The following is an 18991-nucleotide window of genomic DNA, read 5'->3' as shown; positions in this document are numbered from 1 at the left end:
CTAAGCCAGAGTCCCCCTGTGTTCCCCAAGAAAACCCAACCAAATTTTTGGGGGCACTCCCACCACCTGGGGGATTACTGCTGACAGTAATAGGTGGTGTGACAGGAGTAGTTGGAGGAACAGTTTTGTTTTTATCCTGTGGACAACTGCTGTCAGTTTTCCAATGCCCAGGTGTTTTACACACATGGCAGTAAGGCTTTTTAACTGTGGTAGAGGAGGGAGCTTGGGACCCACCACCCTGTGTGGAGTTTTGGGGCCCTGAGGAAGATTTCTCTTTTGCTTTATCCCCACCCTTCTCTTGAGGCTTGGTGGTATCTTTCTTTTGGTCACCACCCTGATTTTTAGGCCTAATCCTGGTCCTGACCCATTTATCTGCCCTCTTTCCCAATTCTTGGGGAGAGGTCAAATCTGAGTCTACCAGGTGTTGATGGAGAAGCTGGTTCTGACAATTATTAAGGATCTGCTCCCTCATAATCAAGTTGTACAATCCTGTATAGTCCTGCACCTTGCTGCCATTTAACCAACCTTCCAAAGCCTTAGTGGCACAATCCACAAAATCAGACCAGTCCTGTGTCTGTGTCTTCTGGGTGTCTCTGAACAACAACCTATATTGCTCAGTGGTTAAGCCAAACCCATCTATCAGAGCACTCTTCAGGACTTTGTAATTGTTTGCATCCTCATCACTGACTGTGAGGAGCTTGTCTCTACCCTTGTCAGAAAAGGAGAGCCACAAGATAGCTGCCCACTGACTTTGGGGTACCTGCTGTACTTTGCAGGCCCTCTCCAAAGCAGTCATCCATTTGTGGATGTCATCCCCATTCTGATATGGGGGGACTATCTTGCTTAGGTTTCTATGGTCATAAGACCTATCCCTATCTCTAGGAATGCTGCTGCCACCAGTGGGTTCTGACCCACACAATTTTTGCTCTCTAGCCAGAGCAAGCTTCTCTTTGGCAAGGGCAATTTCTTCCCTCTGAATCCTCAGATTAGCTTCCCTCATTCTGGCTTTATGCTCCTTTCTCTCAGGTGAAGTCATTCCCCTGTGAGAGGAAGCATTAGAGATGCTAGAAACATGGGAGTGGATGGATTCCCTTGAAGGGGATCTGTCCCTCCTGCTTCTCTGTGAAAGCCTACTTGGGGGTCTGTATGGGGGGACCCCATGCAAACTCCCATGTAAACTTAGGTTAGCCTGGCTAAGTCTCCTTACTTGGCTCTGGCTGTCTACCTCTTCCTCTGAAGTCCCATCTGACTCATCTGTGGTGGGTAGACCCTTATCTACAGCTATGGCACCATCCCTGGCAGCTCTTTCAGCATCATAGGCCTCCAGAAGCTCCACTAGCTGTCTAAGGGTAGGGTTGGAACCCTGTTTTATTCCTCTGGAGGTACACAAATGTCTCATCTCCTGGAATGTTAAGGTATCATATCTAGAGGGGATCTTTTGCAGACCTGATCCTCCTGAGAGAGCATCTACTTGATCTACTCTCAGAGACATGATCTAGTGAGGGTGTGGTGTGTGCACCTACCTACACTAGTTGTATCTACTAAACCTTTCTAGTAGTTGTAGTCAGGGTGTGTTACTCCCTTCAACCTACAACTACAAAGTCCAGTAGGACTTAAGTATAATAATCTATGTTATATGTACCTAGACAATATCTGTGTGATCTTTCAATTTAGTATCTCAAGATTACAATGGTATTACAACAGCAAGCTCAGATCCCAACCGCTGCTCACCAATGTGAGAAGTTGGCCTGATGTATGATGTCACTAGTTATAGTGTACACCTTATATCAGTCCAAATACCCTTATGGTGATTGGTTGTAAAGTCAACCTTATAGACCAGCTATCCTAGTGGTAGCATGGACAAGAGCAGTCTTAGGCTAAACTCTGAATGGCATGTGAAGCCAGCTGTGATACCATATATAATCCCTTGAATACCAAATGAAAGGACACCACAACAGATATATATATAAAATAAAGTGTATTTATTCTAAGCAAACCCTCAGCACTCTTTATGAGTTTAGAGGTAAGTACAACACAGTCTTATTAATGCATACAGTAAGTCACACAGGTAAGTAATACAGTTAGGCCCTAGGGGCCACGCAAACCATATACTAAGTAAGTGGTATAAGAACCACTGTCACGGAAATAGAATAGGCCTAGGCCTAGGGAATCGCTGGGGCTACACTACACTATCGTTAGTTAGGAAGTGGGAGGCCCACGGGATTCGTGTGCAGAGTGGAAACACTCACGCGTAATGCGTAAAAGTCAATAGCAATGTTACCGTTTAGAAATAGATAGATTTAGGACACTTCCGGAGTAGCTAGGAAGTTGAGACTTGAAAACTAGACACTAGGATAGTCGCTATCCTGATGAGCACCGGAGTACCCAAGTTACCTAGCCCACAGGCTGCGGGTGCATAGGGGTGAAGATGCGTCGTTTTCGTCGTCGACTCCTATGGATGCCTGAAGAAAGATGCTGACAGGCAGTCAGTGAAGAGTGTCCGGTGGATCCCAAGGCTGGGATCAAGAAGAGAAGAAACCTGCAAGCAGAGGGGACAGAGTCAAGGTCACTAGCCAGTGACCACGTGGAACCAGGAAGGAACCAGGCGATGTCGTGAAGAGTTGCAGGTGAAGGTGAAGCTTGTCGCTGCAGCCAGGAGGACCAGGAAGCGTCGAGGACGACCAGGACCAGGAGGCGAGCTGTCCCACGAAGGCTCTTGCTGTCGGCGGCGTCGAAGTTGGACTAGGACTCACCAAGCCTTGGCAAGCGGAACCCACGAAGAACAAGGGACTTGCTTCTGGTGCAGACCAGGAAGGTCTGGGGTGCTTCTTCTTTGCAGAGAAGCGGGAGCCAGTCTGGAGGAGCCAAACCAGCGCAGAAGATTTCAGGGAGCGTCGTCACAGAGGCCACTAGCCAGCGGGCAAGCAACCGGACAGACGCGGCAAGCAGGAAAATGCTGAAGGGCCCCCCGCAGGACTCGTGGAGTGTGGGGGGCTGGTCTTCGGTGCAGATGGTGCTTGGGGTTGGGGCTTCTCAATCCCCGGTGCACAACTTCGAGGGTACCTCAGAAGCTGCGCTGTAAGTTACTAGCCACTTTTCCCAGGTAGCCGGTCCCACGTCGCTCGTCGCCTCCACGGATCTCAGCTCTGCTGCAGATGTGGATGAGGGTCGGAGAAGTCTGGAAATCAAGGCTCTGGTCGGGCTCTGCAGTCGGTTCCTCGTCGAACGTTTCACAAAGCAAAGGGTAGTCACTTGATGGTGCCTGTTTGCACAGGGTAGCCACTCCTTGGCTACAAGGGAGATTCTTCAGTCTTCTTCTTTCGTCGAATGTCGAAGGTCCAGAGTTTCTGTTCAGTTTTGCAGGTTCAGGATAATCTAAAGTCTTGAGGCCCAACTCCCACTCTTATACTAATCTGGGGGGCTGGGATACCTGCTAGGTCACGCCTTATGGGTGGGACCTGGGAGGGGGTGGTTACACCCACTTCCCTTTGTCCAGTTTCGCGCCAGAGCTGGGGCTGGAGTGCCCCAGCGCCGGTTTGAACTGGACTATGCAAGGAACACCTTGTGTGCCCCAGGCATGTCTCATTCTTTTCAGCCCACCCTGCCCCAATACACTAAAGGCTGTCTGGGGAGGTGCTAGCACCTCCCCAAGCAGGAAACCTATTGTCCAGGCCTCCCTGGCTGGGATCACTCCCAGCAGCAGGAGGTCAGACTTGTGTCTGTGGCAGCAGCATCCAGTTTGTGATGCTGAGGCTTTGGTTAGAGATAAACAGCAAAGTAGGATTTTAACATGTCTCTCCCTCTAGAAGGGAGGAATAATATCCTCATCACCAGAAATGGTATGGGGGTATTATTCCAAAGTGTTAGACACCTTACACGACATGTTTTGATAAAGCCAAACCATAGTTACCATAACCGTTTAAGATTATAAGGCACTTTAAGAGTATATGGTAGGCTATATCATAGAACAGCTATAAGGACATGGTTCCGAAAGCTGCAGACAGGCTCAGCTCATGCTAGAGCACCATCTCACATGTTACCAAGCACTCTGCCTCCAGGATTGTTAAGGCCTGCCATAGGAGTGACTGATAGGTACACATGTGTCTATATATAAGGGCAGATATAGGCATACTATATCTAAGCAAGGGGTGATTACACGACCTTGCCCCAGCTGAGTGATCAGCCAGTTGTGTCTGATTGGAAGGCCAGACCAGGGGTGGCATAATACATGCTGCAGCCCCTGGGAGGCCTAGGGTACACCTATGCCCTGGGTACCTAGGGTACACTGTACAGGGTCCAATAAGGTGATCCTTACCAATTGTGTATGTACCTAGGGTACATGGAGTCCATTTTACAGAGAGAGCAGACAGCCTGAGACCCTGAATGGCAGGATCTCAGGCCAACTAAGTCGAAAAACCAGCTAGACACTAGGCAAAAAGTTGGGGGTAACCATAGTCAGATATCCACCTTCCTACAGATACCACTAGGGAATCCAAAGGTGCAGGGCCTTTAATATATGAAGGGTCTGTGGGGGCGGCTTTGTATTTCTTCTCTATACGGGGGTTTAGGACCCTGGCCCTGACTGGGTCTTTAAAGACCTCCGGTGCATGTTTAATCACCCCTTTTAACATAGGTAGGATGGCAGTAGACCTATGTGTGTCGTCAAAGGTGTCCAGGAGAAAATCCTCCTCTACTGGGTCCGTGTGTAACTCCACCCCGTGGTAGTGTGCCGCCCTTTGTAATAGGTGGTGAAAACCCAAGGAATCCTCAGGTGGGGATGGCCTAGATGGGTAAAGGTCATCCTGTGGGACATCTGGGATGTCCGGATTATTATAGTCGTCCCATGGGTCTGGAGATCCAGTAGGGGTGGGATCCTGTGGCACATCTGCTGGATCATAAAATGTGTCTCCTAAGTCGTCTGGGACAGGAGACAAGGTTGGGGAACGATGAGGCGGGGGTGGAGAGGGTAGAGGTGGGGAGGGTGGAGGAGGTGGGGAAGGCACTTTGAAAGGAGAGGTAGCAGTGTCTTTCCTCTTTGGAGGTGGAGGTGGAGCTGGTTTGTCCAAGTGTCTCTTTTTTGTAGACAATGTCAAATGTCCAGTTTTTGGATCCTTGGTGAGAGTCTTTTGGAGAGGATCCGGTGTAAAAAGTTCTTGCGACACTGGTTGCTTGGTCGGCGCCGAAGTTTTCGGGGCCGACGGCTTTTTAGGCTTGTCCAAGCCGTGCTTCTTTGGGACCTTCGATTTTTTGGTTGGCGCCGAAGAAGGCTTCGGCACGGGAGTGTCGGTGCCGAGGGCCTTGTGATGTTTGGTCGGCACTGGCAGGGCAGGTTTCGACACCGAAGGCTTTGGTACTGGGTTCGGTGTGGAGATGGAGGCCGATCTTTTCTTCAGTGCCGAAGGGTGTTTTTCGGTACCGATGGTAGGCTGGCTCGAGCCCGACCTGCCAGAAGGCTTAATAGGCTTCTTTACCGGGCCCGAAGGTGGGGTGTGAGAAGCAATATCCTTGGTCTTACCTAGGCCCGAAGGCGAAGGTGTGATCGAAGCCTTTTTGGGTATCGGCGTGGATGTGGGAGGGGGTATTGTACTCACGACCCTCTGCGCCGGGGTGATTTCCTCCACATCAGAGTAGTCGGCCTCGGAAGCACTGACGAGGTCGTCGTCCTCTTCCTCGATGTTCTGCTGTCCCGGAGCTTTGATGTCGTCCCCGAAGATGTCGACTGGAGCGGAGGTCGAGGAGTGCGCCATGTTGCGTCTAGCCCGTCGATCTCGAATAGTCTTTTTAGAACGAAAAGACTTGCAGGCATGACAGTCTCGAGCCTCGTGTTCAGGGGAGAGGCAGAGGTTGCACACCTCGTGGAGATCGGTGTGGGGAAACTTGGACCCACATCGCGGGCACTTCTTGAAAGGAGTCCTTTCCATCAGCCGAGACCGGAGCCGGAATAGCCCGAAGGCCGCCGTCGACGACCGGAATCGAAGAAGTGCCGAAGAGAAGGTGATGAAGATGATTTATTATCTGAAGGATCTCGATGAGCGAGGATTTTGCGTCGATCGTTGAACTGGAAAAGCTCGGAACCGGAGCGCGAAGTATTACATCCGAGCCCGATGGCGGAAAAAAACAATCTGAGGATGGAGCCGAAGCCCATGCGTAATACGAACCAAGGGAGGAGTCACCGAACTCATGACTTCCAAAGACTTTCCAAGAGGAAAAACAAACTGCAAACATCCGGGCCCAACACCAGATGGCGATCTATGCACAGTGTATAATCTGCAGCTCATATGCCTCGAACAAAGCGTTACCGAAGGTAAGTAACTTGTTCTTCTGATGGATACATCTGCCAGTGGATTCCTCACCTTGTGAATAGATTCCCACAGCAGTCCCCACTCCCGGAGGAGGGTGTCCACCTTCCTATACCAGAAAGTCTTGCAACACAGAGCGCGCAAAGTGGCCCTCCCTCCTCATCTCGGAGTCCAAGCAATAATGCTTCGCGAAAGTATGGAGGGAGGCCCAAGTCGCGGCTTTACAAATATCTGCCACAGGAACTCCCCTGGCCAAAGCAGATGTAGATGATTTTGCTCTAGTCGAATGAGCTCTAATACCCTCAGGAGGAGTCTTACCAGCCAGGGCGTAGCAGATCTTGATGGCAAGGATAATCCATCTCGATAAAGTGCGCTTGTGCACCACTCTTCCCTTCGAATGACCAACATAGCCAATGAAGAGTTGATTATCTAGACGAAAGTCTTTAGTCCTGTCCAGATAAGAAACTCACAGCCCTCTTTGGATCCCGGCGATGGAGTCTTTCCTCCTCTTTGGAGGGATGAGGAGGTGGATAAAAAACAGGGAGAGTAATAGACTGCCCCAAATGAAACGGAGTAACAACTTTTGGCAGGAAAGCAGCCCTGGTCCTGAGAACCATCCTTTCAGCATGTAATGTAAGAAAAGGAGGTTTGGAACTTAGAGCTTGAAGCTCACTCACCCTCCTTGCCGAGGTTATGGCTACAAGAAAGACCGTCTTAAAGGACAACAGCCTCAAAGGACAACTATGAAGAGGTTCAAACGGAGACCCCATCAGAAAAGTTAAAACAAGATTAAGGTCCCACTGTGGCATTACAAACGGAGTGGGAGGAAACATGTTTGTAATGCCCTTGATAAACCTCAGAACAACCGGAGATTTAAATAGTGACGGTTAATCTGGAAGGCATAGAAAAGCCGATAAGGCCGAAAGATAGCCCTTGACCGTGGCCACAGCACAGCCCTGCTGAGCCAGGGAAAGAGCAAACTGGAGCACATTAGATGGGCTTTTAAAGGGTCAATGGATCTCTCCCCACACCATCTAACAAATTTCGACCACCTGTAGGAGTAAATGGACTTGGTGGAGTGTCGCCTGGCCGATAAAATAACATCCACCACATCAGGCGGGAGAGAGAAAGAACTCAGGTTGCCCCGTTCAATCTCCAGGCATGAAGGTGTAAGCTCCGGAGGTGGGGGTGTAAAACCTGCCCCTCCGACTGCGAGAGGAGGTCTGCCCTCAGAGGGAGACGGAGCGGAGGGCACGAGGAGAGGTGGAGAAGATCTGTGTACCACACCCTTCTTGGCCAATCCGGGGCGATCAATATGACTAGGGCCCGGTCTTGGCGAATCTTCCTCAGAACCCGAGGAATCAAGGGTATGGGAGAAAACGCGTAAAGGAGTCGTGATCCCCAACTCAACTGAAACGCATCCCCCAATGCTCCCTGCATCGGATACTGGAGACTGCAGAATGATGGGCAGTGAGCATTCTCGTGAGTGGCAAACAGGTCCACCCGAGGTGTACCCCACGTCCGAAAGACGTGACGAACCACCTCCGGATGGAGCCTCCACTCGTGATCGGCGGAGAACTGCCGACTGAGACTGTCCGCACGTACGTTCAACACACAGGCCAGATGATTTGCCATCAGACAAATCTGATGGTCCTGAGCCCAGGACCATAGACGCAGGGCCTCTCTGCATAGACAAAGAGACCCCACTCCTCCCTGCTTGTTGACATACCACATCGCGGTAGTGTTGTCCGTCAGGACTTGAACAGACTGACCGCGAAGGGAAGGGAGGAAGGCCTTGAGCGCCAAACGAATCGCCCGCAATTCCAGAGGGTTGATGTGAAGAAACCTTTCCTCTGGAGACCAAAGACCCTTGATCTCCAGATCCCCCAGATGAGCACCCCACCCACGGGTGGAGGCATCCGTTATCACTGTGGCCACCGACGGAGTCAGATGGAAGGGCTTTCCTTGCGACAGATTGCCCTCCACACTCCACCAAGATAGATCCGCTGCAGCTTCTCTGGAGACCCTGATCGACTCCCTGAGATCACCGTTGTGCTGATACCACTGCTTGCGGAGGCACCACTGGAGCGCCCTCATGTGCCAGCGTGCATGGTTGACCAACAGAATGCAGGAAGCAAACAGACCGAGCAGGCGAAGGACCTTCAGAACTGGAACAACCGCTCCAATGTGGAATAAAGGGACCATCTCCTGAATGTCGAGAATTCTTTGTGGAGGAGGAAATGCTCGACACACAGTAGTGTCCAGTACCGCCCCTATGAACAGGTTGCGTTGAGAGGGCACCACGTGAGATTTGGGCACATTGATCGAAAAACCCAAGTCGAATAACAGCTGAGATGTTACCTGCAGATGACGCTGCACCATCTCTGGGGACTCTGCCTTCAGAAGCCAGTCGTCCAGGTAGGGGAAAACCGGAATCCCCGACCTCCTGAGATGAGCAGCCACCACTGCCATCACCTTTGTGAAGACTCGAGGTGCGGTAGTAAGACCAAACGGGAGGACCGCAAACTGGTAGTGTTGCGACCCAACCGTAAAACGGAGATACTTCCAGTGCGACTTCAGGATTGGGACATGAAAGTATGCATCCTGCAAGTAGAGCGACACCATCCAGTCTCCTTGCTGCAACGCTTGAAGAACCTGCGCAAGGGTCAGCATCTTGAATTTCTCCTGTTTCAGGTAAAAGTTCAAGATTCTGAGGTCCAGTATCGGACGCAATCTGCCGTCCTTTTTGGGAATCAGGAAATACCGAGAGTAGCATCCCTGACCCCTTTCCTGCTCCGGAACCACCTCTATTGCACCCCTCTGAAGCAAAGCTAGAACCTCTTTCTGCAGGAGAAGCAGATGGTCCTCTGAGCAGTAACCTTGGCAAGGAGGGTAAGGGGGAGGAAACTCCCGAAAGGGAAGGGCGTACCCAGTCTCTACGAGGTTCAAAACCCAAAGGTCTGTCGTAACAGATTTCCAACCCCGTAGAAAGTAGGACACCCGACACCCCACAGTTATTACATGATCCGGGATGGGGGATCTAGGGCTGCTTCCCTGAAGCCTCATTGGGAGCAGAGGAGGAGGAAGAAGAAGAGGGGTTGTGTCCAGAACCTCTACGACCCCTTTGTCTCCCTCTACAGGACCTATAGAGGGGATTCTGCTGCTGCTGCTGCTGCTGTTGCTGCTGAGGCTGTCGGAAGGAGCGAAAGGATGATCTTCCGAAACCCCTAAACTTCTTAAAAGCAGATCCCTTAGCTGGTGCTTGCAGACCCAAAGACTTAGCCGTTAACCTGCTGTCTTTAAATCTTTGTAGGGCAGAGTCTGCCTTCTCTCCAAATAATTTCTGCCCATCAAACGGCAAATCCACTAATGTGGCCTGAACATCCGCGGAGAATCCAGATGAACGGAGCCACGCCTGCCTTCTTGTGGCTACGGATGAGCCCATTATCCTCGCCACCGAATCTGCCGTATCAAGCCCTGATTGGATCACCTGTCTGGCAGCGGCCTGAGTGTCTGCAACTACTTCCAAGAAGGACGCCTTATCACCCTCAGGCAGCTTAGGGGCTAAAGACTTCATTGAGTCCATTAAGGCATGCACATAACGACCCAGCAAGCACGTGGCATTGGAAGACTTTAGTGCCATACTTCCTGAAGAGAAAGTCTTTTTAGCCGCCTGGTCGACCTTTTTGGACTCCCTATCTGCAGGAGACTGAGGGAAAGCCCCCGAAGCGTGCTTTGAGCAGGATGCCTGCACAACTAGGCTCTCTGGAGATGGGTGTGTAGATAGAAAATCCGGATCCCCAGGCGCCACCCTGTATCTTCTCGCCACCTGTCTGGAAACCGCAGGAGAAGAAAATGGTTTTCTCCATACCTCCAAAACAGGCTCCAGGATGGCCTCATTAAAAGGCAGTAAAGGCTCTGAGGTCGACGTAGGAGAATGCAGCACCTCCGTCAGCAAGTTAGACTTATACTCTGCAGAGGGTAACTGTAAATCTAACAGTTCTGCGGCCTTTTTAATAACCACATGGTAGGGTGCCAATTCTTGTGGTGGAGAGGATCTTGATGAAGTGTGCTCCCACTCTGGGGTCGTATCCAGGCCACTAGCCTCTTGCATCCCCTCAAATTCATCAGAGGATGTGTCCACTTCACCTTCCTCTACCTCTGCTCTATACCTTCCTTCTTCCAATACCCTTTGGGCCTCCCTTCTTGATCGGATCCGGGGAGCCGGCGTCGTCGACGTCGTACGCGGCGTCGGTGGAGCCAGAGGTATTGGAGTCGGCGGCACCATAGACGGAGTCGGCGGCGCCGGACGCGGCGCCGATGGAGTCGGCAACGGCGGCAACGACGTCGAGGAAGGCTCTGAAGCAGGATGATCCAGCCGAAGCCGTGACGGATCCCCAGACGGCGCCGGAAACTGCCACGAAGGCGCCATCGGCAGAAAGGGCATAAAGGGGGCCTGAGCGTAATGCTGCGGCACACCTAGCGTATACGCCATGGGACCCACGGGACCAGTTGGTGCTCCGGATGGGAAGGCCGCCCTATTAAAGATACCATACATGGCATTCAAGAAATGTGTAGAATCAGTACCTGGAGCCGGGAACTGAGGATAAGGTACTGAACCTGCATCCCTCTGCGGAGTACCTGGCAGCGGCGCCGCAGTGTCCTCTGCCGGGGACTGCACCGGTGGTCGCGCTGGAGCCCGCTTCGGCGAAGGAGATCCTCCCGGAGGCTTAGAAGGATAAGGAGAAGGTGACAAGTCCTTACTTTGACGTCGTCGGGGCGAAGTCGACCTCGACTTCCTGCTCTTCGAAGACCGGCGTCGTGAAGAAATTTCCTTTTTTTGTGATGTTTCTTCGACTTCGACGACCTCGAATTCGACGACTCCGGCCTCGACTTCTCATTCTTTCTCCCTCTCTTGTCCTTACCGATCTTCGCCATAAACAGCTTAGCCTTCCTTTCCTTCGATGCCTTCGGATTCATCCTCCTACAGCATGCACAATCTTCCACATCGTGGTCCGACGAAAGGCACCACAAGCAGTCCTCATGTGGGTCCTTCATCGACATATGGCCTTCACATTCCCTACAGGGCTTAAAGCCCGACTTCCTCGTCGAAGACATTACAGATTTTACAACAGTAACACCTTACAACTACAAAGTAGCAGGAGAGTACTGGAAAAACCGTTGCGCATCGACGGCGCGGAAAAAAGGGAACTGGCGTCATCACGCCGACGTGGGCCTCTTATGGCTTCGGTGACGTCATACGGAGTCGCGAGCGGAGCCGATGCATTATGACGTCGCCCACGTCGACGTGGAGTGCTGGGGAAAAAAGTTCCGTGGAATGCTGGCGCAGGGGATATTCACTAGGTGAGGAATCCACTGGCAGATGTATCCATCAGAAACAACTCATTTAGCATAGTCAAGATTCTTTCCTCCCTGTCATTTAGAGTCTTGTTGCTGAAACTTGGCAACTTTGGCATCTCTGTTTCTTTGTTAGATGGTAAAGGCATAGCTGGCATGTCTGTAGGATTATCACAGTGGGTCTTCATGGCCTGAGAGGAATGGCTTTTGCCTTGAAAGGGGTACTAGCTATCTGGATAGAGTTCCCAGGTGCTCAGCAAAACAAATACAAAAGGGACAGGAAACTGCTTACCTCATGTAGATGGTGGTGGAAGAGGCCCTGAGGAAGGGTCCTGAACTCCAAAAATTTTGTAAAGCACATGTTCGAAGAAAAGAGCAAAACTTTGAGGATTCACTTGCTGTTAGATTGACTATTGTAAAATAAATATGAGCAACTCAGCCTCTCTGGGGACTTGGAGCTCTGAGTCCCTTCATCTCGTTGTTCAGAGTTCAGGTCAATAATGTGGTGAATTGACTGCATATAGCCTGTTGTTTTTCAATGCGGTTTGGATTTATGAGGACACTGCTATAATAACAGTGACTACCAAGGGATCCCAGCCTGAGCGCGGGGAAGATTCATGCATGTGAATCTATGAAAGATCCAGTGTTCAAGATCTATAAAGTCTCCAACCTTTTGTTTAATATGAGCTACTTATATTCAATGAAAATGAATGTGAGCTACTATTATTATTAGTACAATAATAGTGATCACAGACAAGATTATTTAATTGGCTACTATACCCCAGATTACAGCAGTGATCACCTCTGTGCACTAGAGAGGGCTGCCACCAGTAACGTAAAAAAAGGCTTAGTCCGTTTGGAATGTTCTATATGGGCAATACATTCCAGCCATAGCTGCAATATTAGTAATCATTTTCCCGTATGATTTATTACTCAACCATCAACTTTAAATATATTTTGAATATTCAGCAACTTTTCTCCAAACATCAGTTTACGAGGTCTAAAAAGAAAAAAATGTTTTGTCCTGAATACACAATTTTGGCATAATCACTTTCATTCAACTAAGCATAAGGTCCTAATTTAGTAGGTTGGGATGCAGACAGGAGAGCTACTTACCTGTAGCTGGAGAGCTACCAGTAGCTCATGAGCTACTCGTTGGAGAAGCTTAGAGATATGTAATACCATTATAAAGAAAAAGATTCTGCATTCACATGTCTAGCATTCAAGTGGTCAAAGATGCTTCTCCGTTCAAGAGAAACCATAGCTTCACAGTAAATATACAGAAATGAGAGGATATGTCTTAAATATTCCTTCACTGATATCTCTAAGAACTGGCAAAGGAACTTACTGTAGGACTGAGCCAAAGAATCTGGATTCTCATTGGAAATACTGTAAGAAACTGAAACACACATTAGAAGTCAGAGAGGAGAGTGATACACGGATACAATAAACATAATGATCACTAAATAACATGAGTGCTTAGCAAATATACACACACTGAACAAAATTAACTTTCATGAAAACAGAGTTTTTAGATTAGAAAATTCACTCTATGCCTAATACCACTTCCCCAACACTTGTAAGATGTATCCACACCTCTTACTCCACCTGTCACATACTATGACCAATAGTTCAGTCCTTGGTAAACTTGACTTACGTAACTGCTCGTATTACTTCTGAAGCAAAATAATCAACTTTATAACTTATACTCTATTAAACCATAAAAACAATATTAAAACTAATAATATATTAGAAGCACTAAAAATAATACCATATTGGATGGCACAGAACACAAAGTCAATATTTCATTTAAGCAAAAGATTCTCACTGTAGCAACAAGAGCACTCTTATGGACTCATGTCAAGCTAGGTGGTTACAAGATACATAAAAAAAATGGCAGCTGTCTTATCTGCCCTTTTCTCTGGACTGCTCCCCACATTTAGATGGCAGTCTGTGGTGCATCAGTAAGCGGTTTTAACCTCACTGGGAAGGACATTTGAATAACAGCCCAATTAAAGGCAATTCGTTCGATGTCATTAGAACTAGCATCTCTTCTGTCAAAGTCCCCCAATGAAATTATGGTGGTTTAAGACAGAGGACAGTCCTTCAGACAGAGGGAAAGAAACCCCAGCATGTTGAGGACATCTGAAGTATGGGTCAACATGTCTGCCACGCTGGCATAGAATGGTAGTCCTGCCACCAAATTCCTTTCTACATGAAGTGGCTACTACTGTGCATGAGCGAGCCGTTTCATCAGAAAAATTATTTGCCATAATAACACTCCTCTCTAAATTTGGAGCCTTGCTTCTGACAAATGAACAATAACCCCCTCAAGTATTTTAGTTCCTCCACTCCAAAAAGATTGAGTGCCTTATTAAACCTCCATTTCAAATATCCAAGATCTTCCTTGACCTCCTCTTGTAGCCACCAGCTCTGAAACTAACTTATCCTACTCCTACTTTCCATCCATCCAGCTCCACCCATACAACCCATCTCAGCTCCACCTTCAGCCTCCCTTTTAATCTTCTAACACTGCCTGAATAAGTCACCTAATCTCCTATTCCATGTCTCTCCTTCATCACCTGCTTACCTCTCTGTATTCACTTGTTTATCAGTTACCGCAATGTGCAAATCTTTAAAAAATGTCACCTTCCATATCCAAAGAATAGGTTTCTTACCTTTGGTAATACTCTTTCTGTTGGCTACTCTATATAATACCAGATCTCTCACCTTGTGAATACCAATAGGCGCCACACTGGATAGGGATAATTTGTTTCAGCAATTCCATCGGGCATTGTGCGACTGTGCATCGGATCCTGCCCTGAGGCAGGACAGATCTAAGGCGGTGCCACACAAAGTTACTGTTGGAACCTTCACTTTCTGGTTGGCTGAAGGCATGCCCCCAGCCAGGCAGAACATATCGCTCCAGTCAAGGGCGGGTGATTACACTCACTGTTTAACCTGTTGTGAAAAGTTGGCCTGATATATGATGTCACTAATTCTAGTGTACACCCTGTATCAGTCCAAACAACCCTTAAGGTGATTGGTTGTAAAGTCAACCTTATAAACCAGCTATCCTAGTGGTAGCATGGACATGAGCAGTCTTAGGCTAAACTCTGAATGGCATGTGAAGCCAGCAGTTATACCATATGTAATCCCTTGAATACCAAATGAAAGGACACCACAACAGATATATATAAAAATAGAATGTATTTATTCTAGTCAAACCCTCAGCACTCTTTATGAGATTCGAGGTAAGTACAACACAGTCTTATTTAAGCATACATTAAGTCACACAGGTAAGTAATACAGTTAGGCCCTAGGGGCCACGCAAACCATATACTAAGTAAGTGGTATAAGAACCACTGTCACGAACACAGGATAGGCCTAGGCCATCGCTGGGGCTACACTATACTACCAAAGGTTAGGAAGTGGGAGGCCCACGGGATTCAGGTGCAGAGAGGAAACACTCACGCGTAATGCGTAAAAGTCGATAGAAATGGAAGTTATTAGAAATTAACAGTTTTAGGACACTTCTGGTATAGCTAGGAAGTCGAGACTCGGAAACTAGACCCTTGGAAAGTCAATACCCTTGTGAGCACCGAAATGCTCAAGTTACCTAGCCCACGGGCTGCGGGTGCATAGGTGGGAACTTGCGTCGGGTTTCGTCGTCGACTCCTATGGATGCCTGAAGGAAAGTTGCTGACAGGCAGTCAGTGAAGAGTGTCCGGTGGATCCCAAGGAGGGGATCAAGAAGGAAGGAACCTGCAAGCAGAAGGGACAGAGTCTAGGTCACCAGCCAGGAGCCGGGAAGGAACCAGGAAGGAACCAGGCGATGACGTGAAGATGCAGGTGAAGAGGTGAAGCTTGTCCCACGAAGGCTCTTGCTGTCGGCGGCGTCGAAGTCGAGTCAGGACCCAACAAGCCTTGGCAAGCGAAACCCACGCAGGATGGAGGACTTGCTTCTGGTGCAGACCAGGAAGGTCTGGGGTGCTTCTCTTTCACAGAGGAACGGGTGCCAGTCTGGAGGAGCCGGACCAGCAAGATGAAAACAAAGGTTCGTCGTCGCAGAAGTCACTAGCCAACGGGTCAGCAACCGGACAACACGTCGAGCAACTCAGGTGCAGAAGGGCCCCACGCAGAACACGTGAAGTGTGGGGAGCTGGTCTTCTTTGCAGATGGTGCTCGGGATGGGGGCTTCTCGATTCCCCAAGCACAGCCTCGAGGGAGCCTCGGAAGTCGCGCTAGTCAGGTACTAGCCACTTTTCCCAAGTCGCCGGTCCCACGTCCCTCGTCGCCTCCACGGGTCTCAGCTTCGCTATAGATGTGGATCTGGGTCAGAGGTGTCTGGAAGTCTCGGCGCTGGTCACTCTCTGCAGTCGTCCCTCGTAGGATCAGTCGCAAAGCAAGCAGCGGTCGCTGGATGGTGCCTGGTTGCCCAGGGTGGTCACTCCTTGGCCACAAGGGAGATTTCTTCAGTCTTCTTCCTGAGGTCGAATGTCGAAGGTCCAGAGTTTCTGTACAAGTTGCAGATTCAGGTTAATCTAATTTAGCAGGGCACAGCTACCTACTGATATACTGGGCTAGTGAGCTGGGCTACCTGCAAGGTCCCTCCTATGAGTGGGACCAGGAAGGGGAGTGGTTACACCCCCTTTCCTTTGTCCAGTTTCGCGCCAGAGCTGGGGCTGGAGTGCCCCAGCGCCGGTTTGAACTGGACTATACATGGGACACCTTGTGTGCCCCAGGCAGTGTCTAGTTTCTTTCAACCCTCCCTGCCCCAATACACTAAATCCTGTCTAGGGTGGTGCTCGCACCTCCCAAGGCAGGAAACCTATTGTCTAAGCCTCCCTCGCTGGAAGGACTCCCAGCAGCAGAAGGTCAGACTTGTGTCTGTGGCAGCAGCATCCATTTTGTGATGCTGGGGCTCTGGTTAACTTTAACCGGGTAAGTAGGTTTCAACATGTCTTCTCCCTCTAGAAGGGAGGAATAATATCCTCAGTGCCAGAAATGGTATGGGGGTATTATTCCAAAGTGTTAGACACCTTACACGACATGTTTTGATAAAGCCAAACCATAGTTACCATAACCGTTTAAGATTATAAGGTACTTTAAGAGTATATGGTAGGCTATATCATAGAACAGCTATAAGGATATGGTTCCGAAAGCTGCAGACAGGCTCAACTCATGCTAGAGCACCATCTCACATGTTACCAAGCACTCTGCCTCCAGGATTGTTAAGGCCTGCCATAGGAGTGGCTGATAGGTACACATGTGTCTATATATAAGGTAGGTATAGGAATACTACACCTAAGCAAGGAGTGATTACACGACCTTGCCCCAGCTGAGGGATCAGCCAGTTGTGTCATAATGGAAGGCCAGCCAGGGGTGGCATAATACATGCTGCAGCCCCTGGTAGGCCTAGGGTACACCTATGCCCTGGGTACCTAAGGTACACTGTACAGGGGCCAATAAGGTGACCCTAACCAATTGGGTTATGCACCTAAAGTACAAAGTATCAATTTAGAGAAAGAACAGCTGGGCTGTGGGTCTGATTGGCAGGCCCACAGCCACATCTAAGTCGAAAACCAGTGAAGCAAAAGCAAAAAGTGGGGGTGAACATAGAAAGCAGACCCTACTCTCCTACATAGTGTTCACAAGTTGGCCAAATGTTTCCCTTTCAAGGAACACTCTCCCAACTCGTTGGGCCTCCATGTGTCTCTAAATCCTCTCTTCCCGGTCTCTAGCGTTGAGCAAGGAGGGGGAGTGATGAGAGGCACCACTAGTAAGACACTCCACATTATCTATACATAAGACCTCCGATAGAAGAATAAAATGGTAGTCAAGTCTAATCTGTTTCACGCCCGAGACTCAAGACATCAGCGAGTTGTAAGGTCCTGGCAAATGGTGTGTGGTTTGTAGTAGCCTCTTCGGTGCTCTGACCAGCAGTCAACCTATCCATGTCGACATATCACAAAAGTTTGCTGGTAAACCCTATTAACAATTATACAGGAACTAACCCGGATAAACTTTTGATTTTCTATTATTGTATTTTTTTCTATTTTGTTTTCTACATTACTTATTATGTCTTCATATTTGCAGTGAATGCCAACAACCCCGGCATGATTACGGTGCACATTGAATTTATCCACTTTCAAGGTTCTCAACCAGTGCTCTTAGTGTGGACTACATGGATAGTTACAAATACTGGATATGGTCTCCCATAGGATTGGGTGACAGATCTAATTTACATTTTGACTCCATCCCTATGGAGGTAGCTGGATCAGAAATGATAGCCTGATTGGACTATACACAATGATAAACCCTTATGATGTTTAGCGGAAACACCCCTTGTTCGTTTTTAAAAAATCGCATTGCTGACAGGTCAGTCCTTTCCAAATACATTTGGCCCACTATCCGGAATGATTTACTTCTCACTTTTTACTACAACACTTCCAGGATACAAACAGTTTTAGGCATAGCCTTGAAAAAGTCCACTGAGCCTCAAAGGACGTGCCCAAAATGTATTCCCAAATATTTGCTCAAAACTCTCTTGTATCCATACAAGGTTACCTTCCCAGGATGATAATGGAGCCCATTGTAACGTGAGGCAGCATCTGTAGTGTTTATTAAAGTCTGCATTAGCTGCTTAGAGGCATTCATGAGGTGCCTGAGTATACCAGACAAAGGTTTCCACTTGTGAACTAGTAGGCTGGGTACTGCCAGGGCTACCTATTACCATAATAAATGGAAATATCTTGCCAACACACAAGCGAGACTAATAGCACATGATTACACTTCCTTTGAAAAAGAAATCCCAATGTGTCTAGACACTTTCATTCCCTATCATGGGAAGCAGAGAGTATAATACTGTTGTATAGTCTACTAGGAGACATTTGAATCACAAAGTTCTTAGGCGCATGAAGAGATGTGAGGTATGCGGTATCAGAAGGAGATGACAAAGAGCCATGTGTGCCGTGGAGGCTGAAAATGTTGCAGCCAAGGATAAGCATAGAAAAATGGCCAATGCAACCTACTGAAAGGCTTCTATATGCCTAGCAGAAGCTCTTCTGTGGCATCAACGGAAGGCCAGGAATTGTGTCTGCGGCAGAAGGTAAGTGATCATTAAACCTTTGTCTATATGTAAACAAATGGCTTTGGGAGCAAGAAAGGAGTGTAGTCTAGATTTTCAAATTGACCGCAACCTATTAACGGCTACCACAATCAATTTAGCTTTTAGCTCATGGATTGCCTTAGAGTGCATTTGTGTGCAGACCTTGCACCTGGAGGAATTTTGCATTTTACCCAAACACATCAGACATTCTGATTGGAAGTCA

At 48.7% G+C, this 18991-nt stretch overlaps 1 protein-coding gene across 5 annotated transcripts in view; it reads right to left on the bottom strand.

Moving 5' to 3' along the window:
* The window catches only part of LOC146816482 (exportin-5-like), a 1867381-nt gene that overhangs the window by 631994 nt on the left and 1216396 nt on the right, over nucleotides 1-18991 (bottom strand). For all 5 annotated transcript variants that reach the window (XM_085610326.1, XM_085610327.1, XM_085610328.1 and 2 more), the window contains one exon: nucleotides 13006-13056. In XM_085610326.1, the coding sequence (XP_085466452.1) occupies nucleotides 13006-13056 (51 nt within the window). The remainder of the gene's footprint in view (nucleotides 1-13005; nucleotides 13057-18991) is intronic.

Source organism: Triturus cristatus, chromosome 6 (assembly GCF_964204655.1).
Source record: "Triturus cristatus chromosome 6, aTriCri1.1, whole genome shotgun sequence".
NCBI lineage: Eukaryota > Metazoa > Chordata > Amphibia > Caudata > Salamandridae > Triturus > Triturus cristatus.
Note: the sequence above shows the minus strand (reverse complement) of the source record. Positions and strands in the feature narration are given on the sequence as shown.